General features: G+C 26.7%; 1 protein-coding gene across 1 annotated transcript; it reads left to right on the top strand.

The window, feature by feature from the left end:
• Positions 1-595: 595 nt before the first annotated feature.
• On the top strand, positions 596-18572 carry LOC101237916 (abasic site processing protein HMCES). The gene is made up of 8 exons (XM_065790718.1): positions 596-733; positions 2994-3128; positions 12579-12776; positions 14952-15090; positions 15227-15304; positions 15591-15656; positions 15749-15858; positions 18311-18572. The coding sequence occupies exons 1-8, from the start codon at positions 714-716 to the stop codon at positions 18495-18497; spliced, it is 933 nt and encodes a 310-aa protein (XP_065646790.1). The 5' UTR covers positions 596-713; the 3' UTR covers positions 18498-18572.

The following is an 18572-nucleotide window of genomic DNA, read 5'->3' as shown; positions in this document are numbered from 1 at the left end:
ATTATTTTTTTGTGAGAAATTATTTTAGTTATAACCTCTATATGGAGATTATAACCAAAACGGTAAATAAAAATGCAAAAATAAAATTGCAAGATTAAAACAATAAAATAGATATGTGCATAAAAAAACAGTGAAATAATTTTTGCTTCTTACAGGTATTTATATCTAAATTATTATTGTAAAGATTTAAAATGAATAGATCAATACCTTTTCTGCAATTAATTTTAAACTAGACATGTTTACTGAAAAATTATTGTTAAAAACCTGGTTTGCATTTCAAAGTTTTTTGTCAAATATAAGATCTAATAACTTTAAGTAATGATTTTCGAATTTTTTCTTCTAAAGTTTCTATACCTATTAAATTATGTAAACGTATGGTTAATGTAACTGTGTATACTTTATCATTTTAGTGTTGCTATAGACATTGCTAAGAGCGCAGAGAATAAAAAAATGTAAAAAATCTCAAACCTCAAAGACCCATAACTCTTAAAATAATGAAATTGGCCCCAAATTATTTTTGATTATTCCTAACGACACTATAAACTGCATTTGTGCCAAAAATCAAGTATTTCTGAGATGGTGGGTTATTTCGACTTGTTGTTTTCACGTGGAATTACTCTATAGTTCGTTTATTCATTTGCTTGTTCTGAGATTGCAACCGGGAATTCGTCTATTTAAAGCTCGCGTGTTAACTTAACGTTGTCATTTTAGTCATGTGTGGCCGAACGGCTTGGTAATGCAGCATAACTTCTATTAAATTGTCAAGTGAATTTTTAATGTTTTTTATAAAACTATAGTAATAGGGTTATTAAATACATCAAAGAAACCGATTTATGACAAAACTTTTCTATCTATTTCTTTTTTTTTGTAAAATTTATTACTTTAAAAGTTTAAATGGTGAAACCTAAGTTTTGGTTGTTTACATATTTTCATAAAACGTGTTATAACTGAGATGCGATTAAAAACCGTTGGCTGCTGTAGAATATAGCCTAACTTCTTGAACATGCTAAACAAAGCTATTTAGAATATGCTAATCAAAATTATTAGAATATGGTCTAACTTCTTTAGGACCATTCTAATCAAAATTATTTACTTAAAAAAAAATTCATTAAACAATCTTTCAGTATTTTTTTAATTTTTTATGAAAACTTCAATATCATTCTAAAGACTAAATTCCTTTATAAACTATGAAGAATAGTTGAATTGTACATAACAAATTTTTAAATACCATGTTACTAATCATTAATTATTGTTGTAAAACATTTGATACTCTTGTTCTAATATAAGGTGTTGTTATTATATAACACTGTGTTTGTATAGAATCATTGTTCAGAACTGAGATGCCCTTCCTTTCTTAATAGTTTCCAGTGAGAACCAATAAATAGTTTTTTTATATAAGATTAGATTATTTGAAAATAATAGATGTTTAAATTAAACATGCATTAAACTTTAATGCATGTCGTATTATGTGTACTTTCGTTAGCATGAAGCATCGCTTTTGAAAATTGAATGAAATTCAGGAACTGAGGTTTAACTACTACTATACTACTATAAAATAGGGTTTCCCATTTTAAACTTCTGTGATTTTGTATCAGATTCGACAGTTGGTGGTTATGTCAAATATCATCAATCTATCTTGTAAACTTTGTAAATCCATTTTAAATATTTTTTTTTACAAGAGAAGAATAAATTTGTTTATTTTTATTATTTATTTTTTTATATGTTTTTTAAAATAGTCATTTTGTAATGTTGATAGAACTTTGTGTACTAAATAATGGTATCAATAACTCATTTTTGTTCAAATCAAGATTTATGAGGTTTACAAGATCTGAAAATATGTTATTTTTATTAGGAAGCAACCATTCTAGATCAAAGACAGATGCAGTTTCTTGATTCTGGGACTACTGCTAGTGCAATTTTCCTTTAGTGGGAACTTTCTTTTTCTTTAGAAAACAGTTAAAAAAATAAGGGTCCAAACTCTAGCAACCATGAATTACCACTTCCACGGTATTAGAATGAAATGAGAAAAGTCCTCCGTGCAGTAAAGCTACCCCGTAAAGTGATATAAAGGGCAAAGTACCTCGTATGGTAAAGCTACCCTATTTTATGGTACTGATAATTTTTGATAATTATATACTTTGCAAATCTTAAGATTTATTTAAAAATTTAGTTCAAATTTATTTTCGAAAAAAAAAAAAGGAAAAAGAAAAAATAGTTTTTTTTGCGATAATAGATGGCAATCAATTAGAAGCTGAAATAACCATAGACATGATTGTTTCAGCTTAAACCATGGCTATGACTCTTTCCATGTTGCATTAGTGAACCTTTATCTTATGTAGGTTTTCCAGATGTCTGTATTTTTCTAAGAAAACACAATAAAAACCTTGATTTTTTAAAGTTGAACATCTGGCAACTCTAATTATATACCCATTTTTACTCAACCCTAATCCTTTAATATTTAATGCTTATCCCACTATTAGTATGCTTTTTTTTTTTCAAAGTCTTGCGTTCATGGTTCCACTTTTGTCTGGCTTAGACAGTTTTATGACTCCATTCTTTATGTTTAAATATGAGGATATGCAAGGGTTAAAGCAATTTATTACAACTGGAAACTCTTTTTGTCATTAACTTGTTTTGTAGATCAGGACTAAGTATTTTAATCGCTATACTACCACCAGGAAGATTACCACCCATGGCTTACAAGCTTCTCCTTTATATCAGAGATTTTCTTCTAAGTAAATTACTTTTGCCATAGCCAAGGAGCCTCAGCTTCTCTACTATAAGATCAGTTTAACAATTTGATCGCAGACATAATTTTTTAGAAAAAAAGTAGAGCAACATTTTTTTTAGATATAAAATTATATAACCTGCTCCAACTTAAACCTAAAAATTACGTACTAAATCCCTCAGATATCAGTTTTTCAGTATTTTGTTAGTGACAAAACATGCAAACTTAAATCCACAGTAAAATGTATACATTATATTGCATTTAGTGTACGTTCATCAAAAGAGATAGCACAAGCATGTTCTTATCAAACCAAAACTGGTGTCATAGTGCAACCGCAATGGATTAACAGTAGTTCATGTTCTTACAAGCCTTCTTATAATAAGGGACCAAAGTCTTCTTCGTAGGTTATTTTTTATATTTTACATTTGTTAATAGTTATGTTTATAAAAGCTTGTATTTATTATTTCACACAATTATAACTATTTAAGTTATTAAAAAGTTATTCCAGCAATATGGGTTGTAAAATTCCTGTGTGTAATGAATAACCAAATTAATTACATTGGCTCAAAAAAGCTGTAATTATACTAGTCTATAAGAAAATAACAAAATACATAAAATATATATATAGGGTTGCCAGATGTCCCAATTTTACGAAGGAGAATTCTGCGCCAAATATGTAAAAATATTTTTTTTACTTAGTTCTCCTTCGTAAAATCGGTACATCTGGCAACCCTAATATATAGTATAATACAATACTTATATGTAAACATAAATATATTGATATAATATATATATATATATATATATATATATATATATATATATATATATATATATATATATATATATATATATATATATATATATATATATATTATATCAATATATACTTGTGATATATATATATATATATATATATATATATATATATATATATATATATATATATATATATATATATATATCACAGTAACATAAAATTCACCTTCTTCTTAAAAGTGTTCAGGTGCATTTACAAGTTAAGTTTTTCTGGTGGTTTAGAAATTCTTGAAAATCTATGAGGAAGAATATTTATTTACTTTATAGGATTCAGATTGTTTACTACTATTTCTGCTAGTTGCAATCCCTTTTGATAAGAACTAGTGCTTTAAATCAGAAGGTATTAATGAGGATCCGCAATCAGTATGAATGAGGCATACCAAACATGGAAAAAGATCAGCTAAACAGTTAATTATTGTCTGAGTTGTCATATCTTTTAGAGGATAAGCTAAGGGAAAATGAGAGTATTCATCTACAATTGCCAGCATATATTTTTCAGGGGTTGAAGAAGGTAATGGACCTTTGTTAGATGTGCAGCAATAAGTTCAAAATCGTATAATGATTTTGAACTTATTGCTGTGCATCTAACACAAGTAAGTGTATCTGGTGATAATGGATATCATAAGAATATGGAGACACGGCTATTCTCCGGTGCATTATGTTATCACTCTTTATTTTACTGCTTGATATATAATCATACATATGTGCCACAGTCCGTTGATCAGTGATGAGAATGAAATGTTGACCTAGAAGAAAATGGTGCCCAATGATTTATGGCTTTGACTATCGCTTGAGCTTCTTTCTACACTGATAAATAGTATTGTCCACTCCCTCGAAGGGTACGTAAATGGAAGGCTACAGGCCTTCTATCCTGGTTAAGTGTAGCGGGATATGGTAAAATCAGAAGCATCAATCTCTAAAAGTATATTCTAATCAATGGTTTGCATGGAAGATTGAACAAGCACATTTTTTAATGTTTCAAATGCTGATATTTAATCAATGCTGATTATTATATATATATATATATATATATATATATATATATATATATATATATATATATATATATATATATATATATATATATATATATATATATATATATATATATATATATATATATACATATACATATATATATACATACATTTTTTCAAGAGGTGCTCTCTCTTTTTTAGTCACTAATTGTTTAAGAAAAAAACAAACAAAGAAGACATTAATAAGTTAAAAATTAAACAAGTTAAAGAAAAGTTTTGAACAAAAAAGATAATTTATAATTGAATTTTGGGGAATCAAAACTCTATGTAATTGCATTGTTTTTAAATTAAAAAATATATTTTTGCCCTTCATTTGTCATATAATTTTAAGATTGGATTTACTTAATGATTATTGTTAAGCATTATTGGTTATTAAGCATTAGTGATAACTGCTAAGCATTAACTAACAGATTCAATTAACTTAATATATCCTCTCAAGTAATATAAATCTGAAATGATTTGCGATGCATTTATAAATGGCTTATTCCCCAACATTATATGCCAATGTTTACTAGAGAACAAAACATTAGACCTTTCATCAACCAAGCTAGATCTTTAGATGTGGCCCAACAAAATTCAAACATATTCTCCCAATCGACCATATCTATCTCTGCCTCTATTCAGGAAATCAAATCACCCTTACAAAAACAATCCACAACTGATTATCACTCAGCTGCTACAGTAAAATTAAAACAATTGTGCTAGTTTTGTGGAAACATACAATATCCACATACTAAATGTCCTGCTCGTGAAGCTATCTGTCACAAATGTAAAAAGATTGGTCATTTTGAAAAACTTTGCAGATCATCTAATGTTTCTGCTGCTATTCCTAAAATTGATGATGATTACTTCTGTGCCACCATATCAGCATCAGCAAGCTCTCTTCAGAGTCAGTCACAACATCATTATTAATGATAAGTATAAAGCAGAAGCTTTAATTAATAGTGGAAGTACAAACAAAAGCTTCATTAACAATAGTCTAGTGTCCCTACTCAATTTAGATGTTATTTATGATCAGAGTGTAATCAGAATGGCATCATCTTCTTTATCAGCAAAATCAGATGAATATTGTTATGTTTCAATAACTCTTCAAAACAGATTTTCAAGAGTTGCATGAGAGTATTTCCATTAAGTATGGTAGGTAAAGACCACCCATAAAGTTTGCAGCTTTAATAACAATGAAAACTGAACCTCCTGAATTGTTTGCTAATCTCATGAATGATTGTTGACATATTGCCACTAAATATAGAAATTATTCTCAAAGAGGTAGAGAATTTATTAAATCTGAAATACACCGCCTGGTTCAAGCAGGAATAATAGAGCCAAGTAATTCACCTTGGTGTGCCCAAGTATTAGTAGTAAATTTTTTTTTTTGTTATTCACCTTCCTCAAGGCCGAGAAGGCCACTACAGATGAGGAGGCTACTTAATAGTGGTTATAACTCTCTCTCAACTCTATAGCTCTGAAACACGAACCTTGACAAAAAAGGCCGCTGCGCGGAGAAATAAGTTGAGTGCGGTACTACCAGGGACGTGGTGGGGATCAAACTCGGAACCTCTTGCTTATGAAGCGAGCGCTTTACCACTACACCACTACCGCATAAAAAGACTACCGAAATGAAAAGACTAAATGCTGTATGGTAGCTGATTATTCTGAAATTATTAATAAGTATACCCAATTGAATGCATATCCTTTACCTAAGATTGAAACGATTGTAAGCATAATTTCCAAATACATAATTTGTAGTCCTCTCAACCTTCATTTAGCATATTACCAAATACCTTTATCCAAAAGAGATTGAACATATACTGCTTTCGAAGCTGACAGTAAGTTGTGGCAATATACTATAATGCCTTTTGGAGTTACCAATGGATCTGCATGTTTTTAACGCAAAATAGATGACATTAATGTTAAAACACATGAACTAACTGACTGCTTTCCTTTCATTGATAAAATTAAAATAATTGGAAATAGTCAGAATGAACATGACGAAAATCTGCTTAAGTTCAGATAAGCTGCCATTGATGCTGGAATTACATTTAATGAAGAGAAGAGTGTATTTTCAACTGAGACTTTAGATTTTTTAGGTTACTATATATTTTATGGCTCTTTAAAACCTGATCCTCAGAGACTTGCTCCTCTCATTAAGTTACCTCCACCTGATAATGCTAAGTCTTTACTTATATATATATATATATATATATATATATATATATATATATATATATATATATATATATATATATATATATATATATATATATATATATATATATATATATATATATATATAAGTAAAGACTTAATTTTTTTCCTATTAGTAGTCCATAAACTTATTTATATTTTTAGAGCTCCTTGATACCAAAAACTAGGATAAAGTAATCTTTTTGTGACTTTCAAATCCGGAGTCCTTTTTGGGACTCCACATCCCTGATATATACATATATATTATATATGTATGTATTATACGTGTATATATGTATCAGGTCTTGTTAAGAAGCCTTATGCAGCTCGCATTTTGCCTGCAAAAAGGCGATTTGTCTACGAGTTCAGCAGTTTTGTATTATGTAAAAACTTTTATCTTTTAGAATATTTAAATTATCTTTTGATATCGTTTATGTGATGTTTATTCAGAAGAAATAAAGTAAAAGCATTTAACCGCAATTGTAAACTAATAGATTTTTTGTTAAAGAAACAGTTTGTTTAATAATTTCTTTGTTGTTGTTAAAAATTAGTTAAAGAAAATAAAGTGTTTTATCTTACGGAATTAAATATATGAATTCCTTTTAAATATATAAATTATTTTTTGTCATAATAGTTTTAAAAATGCACGATTTATTTTAATGTAAATATTATATTAATAAGATATTTTGTTTATTGTCAATTGAATAATGTAAAGTTTTAATGGCGTTCGTCTAATTTATGAAAATAAATTATGATCACGAATATGTTATCGGTAAAATTTATTAACAGTTAATAAAATAACCAAAAACCAACTGTAAAATTATAAGAAAATAAACAAATATTATGTTACGTTTTATGAAAAAAATATTTTTTTTCAAAGCAAAATTTAGTTCATATTTGAATAAAATGATAAAAATGATTTTTTAAATAGGAATTTAGATTTTATTTGTAACTTTTGTTATAGTGAGAAAAAAAAAACTGTCTGTATGATTTTTAACGCGTTAATAAAATAACTTTAGTTACAATGCGGTACTTGAAAGTATGCTAGTGGCGCAATATAACTTCTAACATTACAAAATATATTTGCTGAGTTGAGTTCCTTTACAATGCGTTACTCGTTTTCGTTAAGCAGCGAAGTCTCCTAACAAGGCCTGTGTATATACATGTATGTATATATGTATATACATGTATGTATATATGTATATACATGTATGTATATATGTATATACATGTATGTATATATGTATATACATGAATGTATATATGTATATATATAAAATATATATATAAATTATATATATATATATATAAAAATATATATATATATATGTATATATATATATATATATATATATATATATATATATATATATATATATATATATATATATATATATATATATATATATATATATATGTATATATATAGGCTTAGCCAGGAAGGAGTGCGATTTCAAGTCTTTATATCACCATGCAAATAATATTTTGTTTTGATGATTTAACCACAGTTTTTAACAAAGCTGAAAAAATTGATTTTTTAATTATGTTGAAAATAAATAACTTTGACATGTTTGTCTTTACTATCGTTTTTATATTAGCAAAATGCTTTTAATTGAAGTATCATACAAAGTTGTATAATTTTTTATTTATATTATTTAATTATGTTAGATTTTTTTTTATAATTAAAAAGAAAAAAAGTAAATATTAAAAAAAAAAAATTAAATTTTATAAGTGATGACTTTAGACAGCGATCTTTAATCTTTAAAGGTCTCTGATAAACTTTATATAAGAATCATTAGAGAAGAAAAAAAAGAAGAAACTTTTTTGAAAGCCGTTTGAATTAAATAACTTTGATCTTTACTTACATTTTTATATTATTGAAACGCATTTAAATAAAGTAACAAATCACTGCTAATGATATTTTATAAAAACATTAATGAAAAATATATTTTTTTATATTTACAGTAGCATCCAAAAGTAATTTTAAATTGGACAAACAATAAAATTTTGCGTAAGTGTGTCAAATTATGCTACAATTATGAAAAAAAAACAAAAATTCCCTTTGGTAGTAGTTACTCAAAATTTTGCTAAAAGAATATTTTTATAAAAATCTGCCTTCAGAAAAAGCTTCTTTTTCTGATGGGATATAAAAAATATTTAAGTGAGGCAGTAAAAAAGTTGATTGTACAAGCATTTAATAACGGTAAGACTGTGCGACAAATTTCAATAGATATGAACATTCCGCGATCAGCAGTTAGTTTCTAATTCTCTATGAATGTCTCTGCACAAAAGTGTTGGAGACATTCATAGAGAATTTACGCAGTCGCATCAAATTTCTTGCTCTTATGCAACAGTAAAGTGTTGCTTAAGACAAAACAACCTTTTTAACTGTCGTCTTGTTAAAAAACCTTTTGTTTCTGCAAAAAATCATAGAGCACGGTTGAAATTCACTAAAGAACATCTAAATTGGACAGCAAACCAATGGTCAAAAATACTATGGAGTGATGAGTCAAAGTTTAATATGTTTAGTTCTGATGGTGTTAAATATGTTCGAAATATAGGTCTTCAAAATTATGTTAAGTACCAAGTTCCTACAGTAAGGCATGGTGGTGGTTCAGTAATGGTTTGGTCATGTTTTAGCCATGATGGAGGTCCAATCTATTGCACTTAGGGCATTATGGACCAAAACATGTATAAAAGAATAATCAAAGATATAATGCTGCCTCATGCATCCAAAACACACCTCCAAGCTAGTCACAGAATTTTTGGCTCAAAAAAAAGTTTGTATCTTGGATTGGCCGTCACAATCTCTGGACCAGAACCCAATCGAATGTCTTTGGGAACATATTGAGAGAAAAATTAGTGTTTGGAAACCATCTAATCAGCATGATTTGTTTGAGATGATTAAACGCACTTGGGAGGAAATACCAATTGATGGTTTTAATTAATTTGGTTGACTCAATGCCACATAGATGTAATGCTGCTGTTGCGGCAAAAAGTTTTCTAATGAAGTACTAGGATTATGCACAGATTATATACATTATGTAACAGAATATAACACTATGTAACATAATATATATTATTTAACGGAAATCTGCATCAAAAATGCTGAAAATTTATACGTTGTTAAAAAAGTTTTTTTTTTAAACGACATATTTAGTTTGTCCAATTACTTTTGAGCCAATCATTTCCATTCTTTTATTAAAATTTTGAGTAATTACTCCCAAAATAGATTTTTGTTTTCTTTTTCATAATTGTAGTATAATTTGACATGCTTATGCGAAATTTCATTTAAAAATGTTAACTCGATAAAAAAATATAATCAAAAAGGTGTTTGTCCAATTACTTTTGGATGCTGCTGTATCTAAGTATTTATTTTTTATTATAAATGTTTTTAAATAAAAAAAAATTATATCAATTTTTTAAATAAACAATTTAATTATTTTTCTTTTGTGCGAAGAATAAGTGTCTTTTTTTAAACTTTTAAATGTTTTAAACATTTATAAAACAATCGTCAGTTGTATGTTGTTACTTTATTTAAAAAGCATTTCGCATAATATTATATTATAAAATCATTAGTAAAGATAAATGATTCAAAGTTATTTATTCCAAATGTAATTTAGATAATCTTATCATTATAGTTTATTATTTACTTTAATTAAATTTTAATTTAATTTTTTTATTTTAGTTTTAGTTGAGTTGTTTTTATTTTCTTTTTCGTTATTTTTTTTACGAAGATTTATTTGCTTCTTTAACAATAAGTTTTTTTTTAAGTTTCTTTATAGTTAAGATAAGTTTTTTAGTGCATTTTTAAAACGTATACAAATTTTCAAAACATATTAACAGTTGTAGTCGAGTTAAGTAAAATCAAATAGTATTCGCGTGGTCATAGTATGACATGAAATCACACGCCTTCCTGACCAAGCCTATATATGTGTGTGTATATATATATATATATATATATATATATATATATATATATATATATATATATATATATATATAAATAGATCTATGGTTTGTTGTCTTTGGGAAGAGCAGAAGGAAAAAAGTGATTCTTATGCCAACACATACGTCACTTTTAATTACTTTTGACTTTCGTCCAACATTTGCGTGTTGGACGAAACTAAAAACCATTAATTTAATTACAAATAAATCGTTTTTTAAAAAAACCACAAAAACGCAAATTTAATTGACCAGAATGTTTTAAAAACATTCTGAATGTTTTTAACAATATAAACAATGTTTTTATTTTTTTTAATAAAATGTTTTTATTTTTAATTTTTTTAATAAAATGTTTTTATTTTTATATTTTTTTACTGTAAATCATGCGCGGAGTGTTGCTACATCGACTATCTTATAGCCTGACTCACAAGGGAGTGCTGCTACATCGACTGACAAATAGCCTGACTCGCAAGGGAGTGCTGCTACATCAACTGACAAATAGCCTGATCCGCAAGGGAGTGCTGCTACATCTACTATCTTTTAGCCTGACCCGCAAGGGAATGTTGCTACATAGACTGAGGGTTTGGTTGGGGCAGGCAGTGTCTCAATTAATAAAAAAAAATAATTCCGGTCTTGTATTTTAATTTTTACTTTTTGTCAACAAAATATGGAAAAAACTATATAATATATATATATATATATATATATATATATATATATATATATATATATATATATATATATATATATATATATATATACATATATATATATATATATTACGGCTGGGCAAATTAATGTGTTTTTATTGCGTAAACACATAATTAATTAATGCCAACAGTTAGTTTATTGCACATTGACAGACTTTTCATTTTGAAAGTCCGAAAGTGAAAAATAAACTTTTTAATTTAAATTTAATGTTTATTAAAGTAAAGATTGACAGGACTGCACAAGAATTGTTTCCAAACAGACCTGTCAATCATTAGTTAACAAAACTATTAAATTTGAATCGAAAAGTTAATCTTCACTTTTTATTTTGGTAAAAAATTATATTTTTTCGCAATTGTTTTTGCTAAATTTTATTTTCAACTTTTTAGTCTTAACAATGAGTTTGTCATGAGTTTCATTCGCTCGTTTTTTTTTTAAGCTTCACAAGCTTTACTTAATTTTTCTTTTGTGAAGCTGTCTATAAAAGTTTTCGTTTCTCACTATATATTTTTTGCTTATTCTTACTATTATTATATTAATTTATATTAGTATTAATATATAAAAAAAATGTTTTGTATTTTGTATTTTTACTATATTTGTTTATAGTTTTGTTTGTTTATTTTATATTGTTGGTGTATTTTCCATTGTTATAAAGATTAGTGTCAGCCTCAGCCAGCAGGCTGGCCTCAATAGTACAGAAGTACTTGGCAACAACTTCTGTATCTTGCGAAAGGTTGTTTTCTCTTGCGGATCATATTGTACAAAAGAAGAGAGTTTCTTTATCATCTGAAAATGTAAATGACCTTGTTTATCTTAGCAACTGGTTGGTGCAGATCAATCAGTAAATGTAAAGTTGGAAGAATGGTTAGAGTAGTTTAAAGTTTTGACAAAATATTATTGCACTTTTGTTGATACAGCAGAACTTTAAAAGAACTAATTTAAACAATAAACTACTTTTGATTTCATTATTGAATTTTTCACATTATTGCAATTAAGTGCAGAAAATAATGCAATTTTAATTGCAATAAAAATAAATAAAAATTACTTTTCTACCTAAAAGTATACATACGTAATAAGAAGTTGACTCGGCATTGTCAATTATGTACTTTTTTTTTATTTGTTTTGGAAGAATTAATTTTAAAATTAATATTTTTTAGAGCTATTCTGTTAATCAACTGCAATTATGAAAGAGTTTTGCAACCAATGCAGTGGGGCTTGGTTCCATCATGGCATAAAGGCTGCCCAAAGACATTTGCATTTAACATGATAAACTGTAGGCTTGATACTTTAACAAGCAAAAAGTCTTTTATGAATATTCTTCAAAAAGGTCAGAGATGTATCGTATTGGCTGATGGGTAATTGTATTTCTTTATAAATATATTTTAGTTATATTTAGCATGTGTTTACATGATTATTGGTATAATATTTAATCATTAAAAGCTGAAACAAAAAAGCATTGAGTAATTAAGTATATCAGCTGTTCACAACTTTAGCCTTTCATTCTAAAAAGTCATTTACTTCTGTGTACTAATAGTTGTAAGATGTTGATGCTGAGGCTGATTCAGCAAGTTTATGTTATATTAAAGTGTAAAATAATTTATTTTGCAGTTCTCTTCAGGTGTTGGTTGTTTAGATCATTTCGTAAATTCTTTTATTTAATTTTTTATATTCCATTAGATTTCAGATGTTTCATCAGAGTTATATTTTTTAATTCCATTTTTAACTTACATTACACGCACAACAACTTAATCAAATATTTGCCTATTTTTTATATCTATTATAAAGATATTAATTTTTATATTATTTTTTATCTATTATAAAGAGTTATAGTTACGTAACAAAAGCATTGCAAAAGTATTGAACTCATTCATTAAAAATAATTAACAAAGGAAATTTTAAAAAACTGGTGGCACTCTTTCACTTTTTCATAACATTTATGAAAGTTATCAAATTGAAAACAGTTTTTTTCATATTACAGCTTTATTTATACTTATTTGAGTCATTTAAGTATGAAAACTTTGGTTTGTTGAAGTTTTTACTTACACTTCTTACATTTATGTGTATTGCCTTACTCTCATTAGGTTAAGTTTTTAAAATGCTGCAAAGTATTTACATTTAAATCTTTAAAAAAATTTTTGACGTCAAAACTGCTATCACAGTTTAGAAGGGAGAGGGGGTTCAGGTGTATGTGATTGTTTGTGACTGGAGGGAAGGGGTTAAGAATTGATAAATACAGGGTGAAGTACTATATGGATGACCCCTTTTGATTGCATTTACAAACAATTTGTTTTACTAAAACAAAAATAAAAAAGGTTCTAACTGATTTTTTCTATATTAGGAGAATTGCAAATAAATTTTTTTTTTTTAATGCTCAAATAAAAATATTTATATAATTTTTATTTATTTATGTATGTTTATGTCAACCAAAAGAAGAATACATGAACAAATAAAAAAATAAGAAGATAAACAATTTTAATTACTATTAAAAAAAAGTAAAAGATTTTTTTTCTAAATCCTTCTAATAAAAAAAGTTTCAGTTAGAACCTTGTCAAACCAATGTGACAAAATAAGAATTACTTAATGACGTGATTCACTTTGTTAACGATAAAGCACCGGAACTTTAGTAAATGCATGTAGTTTACACCATAAAAAACCACCAAAAAACGTGTTATTTGGCTTAAAAGCAAAATAACACGTTTTTTTAACCCAAAAAAAAAAAACAGAAGGAAGAAAAAGTGTTTTTTTTTTTTGTTTGTATTTTTTTTTGCAATTTTAGTTGCTGCAACAAAAATTGTTTTTAAAAATTTATTTTTGTTAGGTGCAACAAATTTTAAGTTTCAAAATGTTTAAATATATAATACAAAAAATATGGTTTAAATACATTTATGTCTATTTATGTTTAAAAAAAAAAAGATTTGTATTTATAAAGTTAATTGATTATTTTGAAAAAATAAAAAGTATTTGTATTTTTCTGAACATAGAATATTGTATTTCTATTTGGAAAATCCAGATTGCATACATTTGTATTCGAATTTGTATCAGAAAATCTAGAATTAGCTTGTTTGTTTTATATTTGATCACATTTTATTTGACCTCCACCATGCATGGAGAATAACAGACACCAATGTTTTACCAATACAGGATTAATATTTTTAAATAATAATTTTTGTAAATTCAGAAGTTTGTGTTTATGTTAATGTTAATGTCTATTCATACAAACATTTAAAAGTTTAGACATCTTAAAGCAGTATTGGATGCTTTAGCATAAGAATATCACATACAATTAGATGCAGTTGAGCATTAAGTGTGATCAGATGCATTTGAGCATTATCTTTAATGAGGTTTAGTAGAGTATTTTATTCAAGTATACTTGTTGTAAACAGTAGTGTATTTTCAAACAATGCTGAAAATTCACCACTGCAATATTATTTTTTTAATATTATATATTCTATTTGTTTATTAATAGAATTACTATTTTGTTTTATTTTTTCTGAAATTAGTAAAATAAAATAATTGTTTTATTTATGCAGATTTTATGAATGGCAGACTACAGGGACTAAAAAGCAGCCATATTATATTCACCTCAAAGATGATGTTAAACCACAGCCAGATACAGAAGAAAAGCAGCTGTTAACTATGGCTGGTTTGTTTGACAAACACTCTTCAGAAGTAAGAACTTGAAGTATATATATGTACGTATATATAAATATATATTTGTGTATTATATTTTATCATGTTGTTATGTGTTTTATTATTACTTCAGCTGATCTATTATTTTAAAAATCTTATATGATTTTCTTTTTAGGAAGGTGAAATCTACACCTACACCATTATTACTGTTGATGCATCTGACACATTTAAAGGGTTGCATGATCGCATGCCTGTATGTCATGTCATGTCATGTATCTTTAATTTTTAAATCTGATGGTTTTCATGTTTTTAAGTCAGATTAATTTGTTTTTAAAAAAATTTGTTTTTTTTAAGGTTAATATGTTTTGATAATTTAAGTTCTTTTACCTAAATCACAATATATTTGAAATGAATCACTATTAAACTATATATAAATATTAATTGTCTAAATGCTGCTTGCTTTAGTTCAAAAAATTTAAAACAAGCAAAGTTTATAATATAAAATATTGTATTGAAATGTGAATAGATATTTTTTAAAGGCAATATTAGACAGTCCAGATGCAGTTGACAAGTGGCTGGACACAACATCTGTTACTTGGGAAAATGTAAAATGATGTTTGCTAAAAGATTTTAAATTTTTTTTTTTAAACTTACTGACAATGTTTTTAAGATATTTAGATACTGGTAATATTTTTAGGCATTAAAGCTGTTGCTACCATTAGATTGTTTACAATGGTATCCTGTTTCAACATTTGTCAATAATGTACGAAATGATAGTTCTAATTGTTTGAAGAGAATTGATGAAAAGTATTTTCTTTTTTTAGTTCCTTTTTTAATATATAAATTTAATTATAGTATCAAATATGATTTAAAAAATAATTTCTGTTGTTCCTAAATATAATAGGGATGTAGTTTTTTTTTTTCAGTTAACATATAAGCAAATGACAACTCTATGTTTAAACTAGAAGGTTTATGTGACACCATTCTTGTTTATGCTGATCCAATAAGCAAATGGCAACTTTATATTTAAACTAGAAGGATTATGTGACACCATTAGGTGTACTCCATTATAAGGGTTATGTGACACCATTCTTGTTTATGCAAGATGAACACTATCTAGGTTTTTTCCTTATATATTTTTAAATTGTTTAGGTTTTTACACTTCTCTTGTGAAAGAGAAATTTAAACTAGTACCTTCCTAACTCTTTTTACCTTCCTAAATTTACCAAAAATTCCTGGATCTGTCGCTGTCTCCAGTAGTTTGACCAGTGTTCACGCAGGATAGATAAGATGTTTTAAATTTAACAAAGAAGTATATGTTTAAAAGTAATTTAAATTCTATGAAAATTAATTGAACCCTGAGGATAAGAATAAAAGTATTTTCTCGAAGAAAACTTATTTCATAGAGTTTTTTCAAACATTGTTTTTGGAAAAAGTTGTTAAGATTTTATGACTTAAACATATTTTGATTCTTTTTTTAATGAAAATAATTAAAATTTAGAATGGTTTTAGAAATTTATTATAGTAAATAAGACCATTCCTAGTTAAACTAAAGTAAATGTTTCCTTTATTGGAAATTAAATAGCTTTAAAACAATCTTGATTATTTTTTTTTTTGTGCTAAGTTTCGAGATAAATTACTTTCTTGGGTAAACTTATTTGGTAAAAATAGCTCTACATAAAAAATAGAATCAGTTATTACTTATTTATTACAGTTATTACTTAGTTATTAGTTTATTAATTAAATGTTTCACATATATACCTATATAGATATATTAGTTGTATACATATATATAAGTATATAAATAAACATTAGTACATTATATACCTATAATGGGACACATTTGTATCCCATTATAGGTATTATTACGGAGTGATTAAGTGTAGTACCTTTAGTTTCTGTTTTAGTTTGTGCAGCCGTGGCGCAGTGGTTAGAGTTCTTGCTTTATAAGCAAGAGATCGAGGTTCGAAACGAGCCTTGGACATATTTTCGCGTCACGGTAAGGAAGAGGGCGTGAACTTTCTGGTTAAATGCACATCCGCGGTGCTCTGTGACAAGACCGTTAGGTCTTCTTGGGGCACCTAAATAACAGTATTAAAAAAAAAAAAAAAAAAAAGTTTCTGTAAACAAGCCTTCTAATCAGATAAATGAGAAAATGAAGATGGGCATGGGGGAAAAAAAAACATGTAATTTTAATACATACAATTATGATCTTTAGAAGAATTTTATAACAATTCTAATAAACAAATTATTACACACTGAAAGAGTCAAAGTTTTTCACGGAAAATATAAAACTTCCATAAGCAAAGTAAATTCTTTAGTTAGCACTTTAACTATGTCAAAAGAACCTTGTTCAGATTGGGTTCATAAACTATGAGCCAATTAAAATAAAAAAATTAAGAGAATAAAACGATAAAAAGTTGTTTTGATTGGCCTTTTGATAGTCGTTAATCACACATAAATCAGCTAAAATTTATAAAAGGTTAAATAAGCGTGGTATTGAAGTTGAAACTCTAAGTCAAGCGGAAATATGGAGATCAACGAAAAGGAAAACGTCTGAAAAAGTTAGCGCATGGAGGAATTTTTTTATGAAAATATCTTTATGAAAAGTACTTTATATTTTATAACACTTATAAGTAATCATAGTACTTCATTAATTTAGGAATTGGTAAATGTGAAATTGGGAAATTTAATAACTGATGCATGAAAATGAAATAGTGCAGGTATTACGGTACCTTTTTTTGGCGTTTCAGGTAACTTTCAGACTCTCAACGCTCGGTAATGGCTTATTACAATATAGGTCTTTGTTAAGCCACATTTCAGGACTTTCAATATATTGCATATACATATTCATTTTTTAATTACCATATTTCTGACGATTACCTGAACCAAACAACAAAAATCTGTCTTCGACAATGAGAATCCTTATTAACTTGACTAGTCAATGAAACAGTTTTCATTAATATTTCAGCATTCCTCAGGTTATAAGAGCAAGGTCAATAGTTTTAATGGTTAAAAAATAGTTATAATGGTTTAAAAAATGTTATGAGTTATAGCTTCATCGAAATAGCATTTTCAAGTACTTAATCTGAGAAACATGAGACCTTAAAAGCAGTCCGTAAAATGTTTAACTGCTGAAACATGAATAATTTTGTAAAATAAAAAATATTGCACTCAAGTTATGCAAAATGTAGCACTAAGTTATACACGACGTATACAAAACCTGTTTTTGTCATGATATGCTATTATTTTCTATTAGTGACGGAGCTCGCAAATCTAGAAGCTGCTTGTTGATGCATAATTGGTTAAAGACATCTGATATAAACAGTGGCTCGTCGAACAGAGTATGCAATGCACCCAGTGTTTCTTCGAACAAAATATCTAATATAACCAGTGAGTCGTCAACCGAAACTCATAAACCTCCTTCAAAGAAAAGAAAATTATAAAAGGAAACATTTTTTTAAAGATTTTTCGCTCTTAAATATTTATTTGTATCTTTTTTTTTTTCTGAAAAAAATATT

This window comes from Hydra vulgaris, chromosome 02 (genome assembly GCF_038396675.1).
Source record: "Hydra vulgaris chromosome 02, alternate assembly HydraT2T_AEP".
Taxonomy (NCBI): Eukaryota; Metazoa; Cnidaria; class Hydrozoa; order Anthoathecata; family Hydridae; genus Hydra; species Hydra vulgaris.
The sequence above is the reverse complement of the archived record's forward strand: the minus strand, read 5'-3'. Positions and strand labels throughout refer to the sequence as shown.

Excerpts from the sequence above, each read along its gene's own strand:
- LOC101237916 (XM_065790718.1), top strand. The coding sequence starts at position 714 with ATGTGTGGCCGAACGGCTTG. Across the intron at positions 734-2,993 it reads ATGTGTGGCCGAACGGCTTG|TGTACGTTCATCAAAAGAGA; the intron begins GTAATGCAGCAT and ends TATTGCATTTAG. Across the intron at positions 15,091-15,226 it reads TTGACAAACACTCTTCAGAA|GAAGGTGAAATCTACACCTA; the intron begins GTAAGAACTTGA and ends TTTTCTTTTTAG.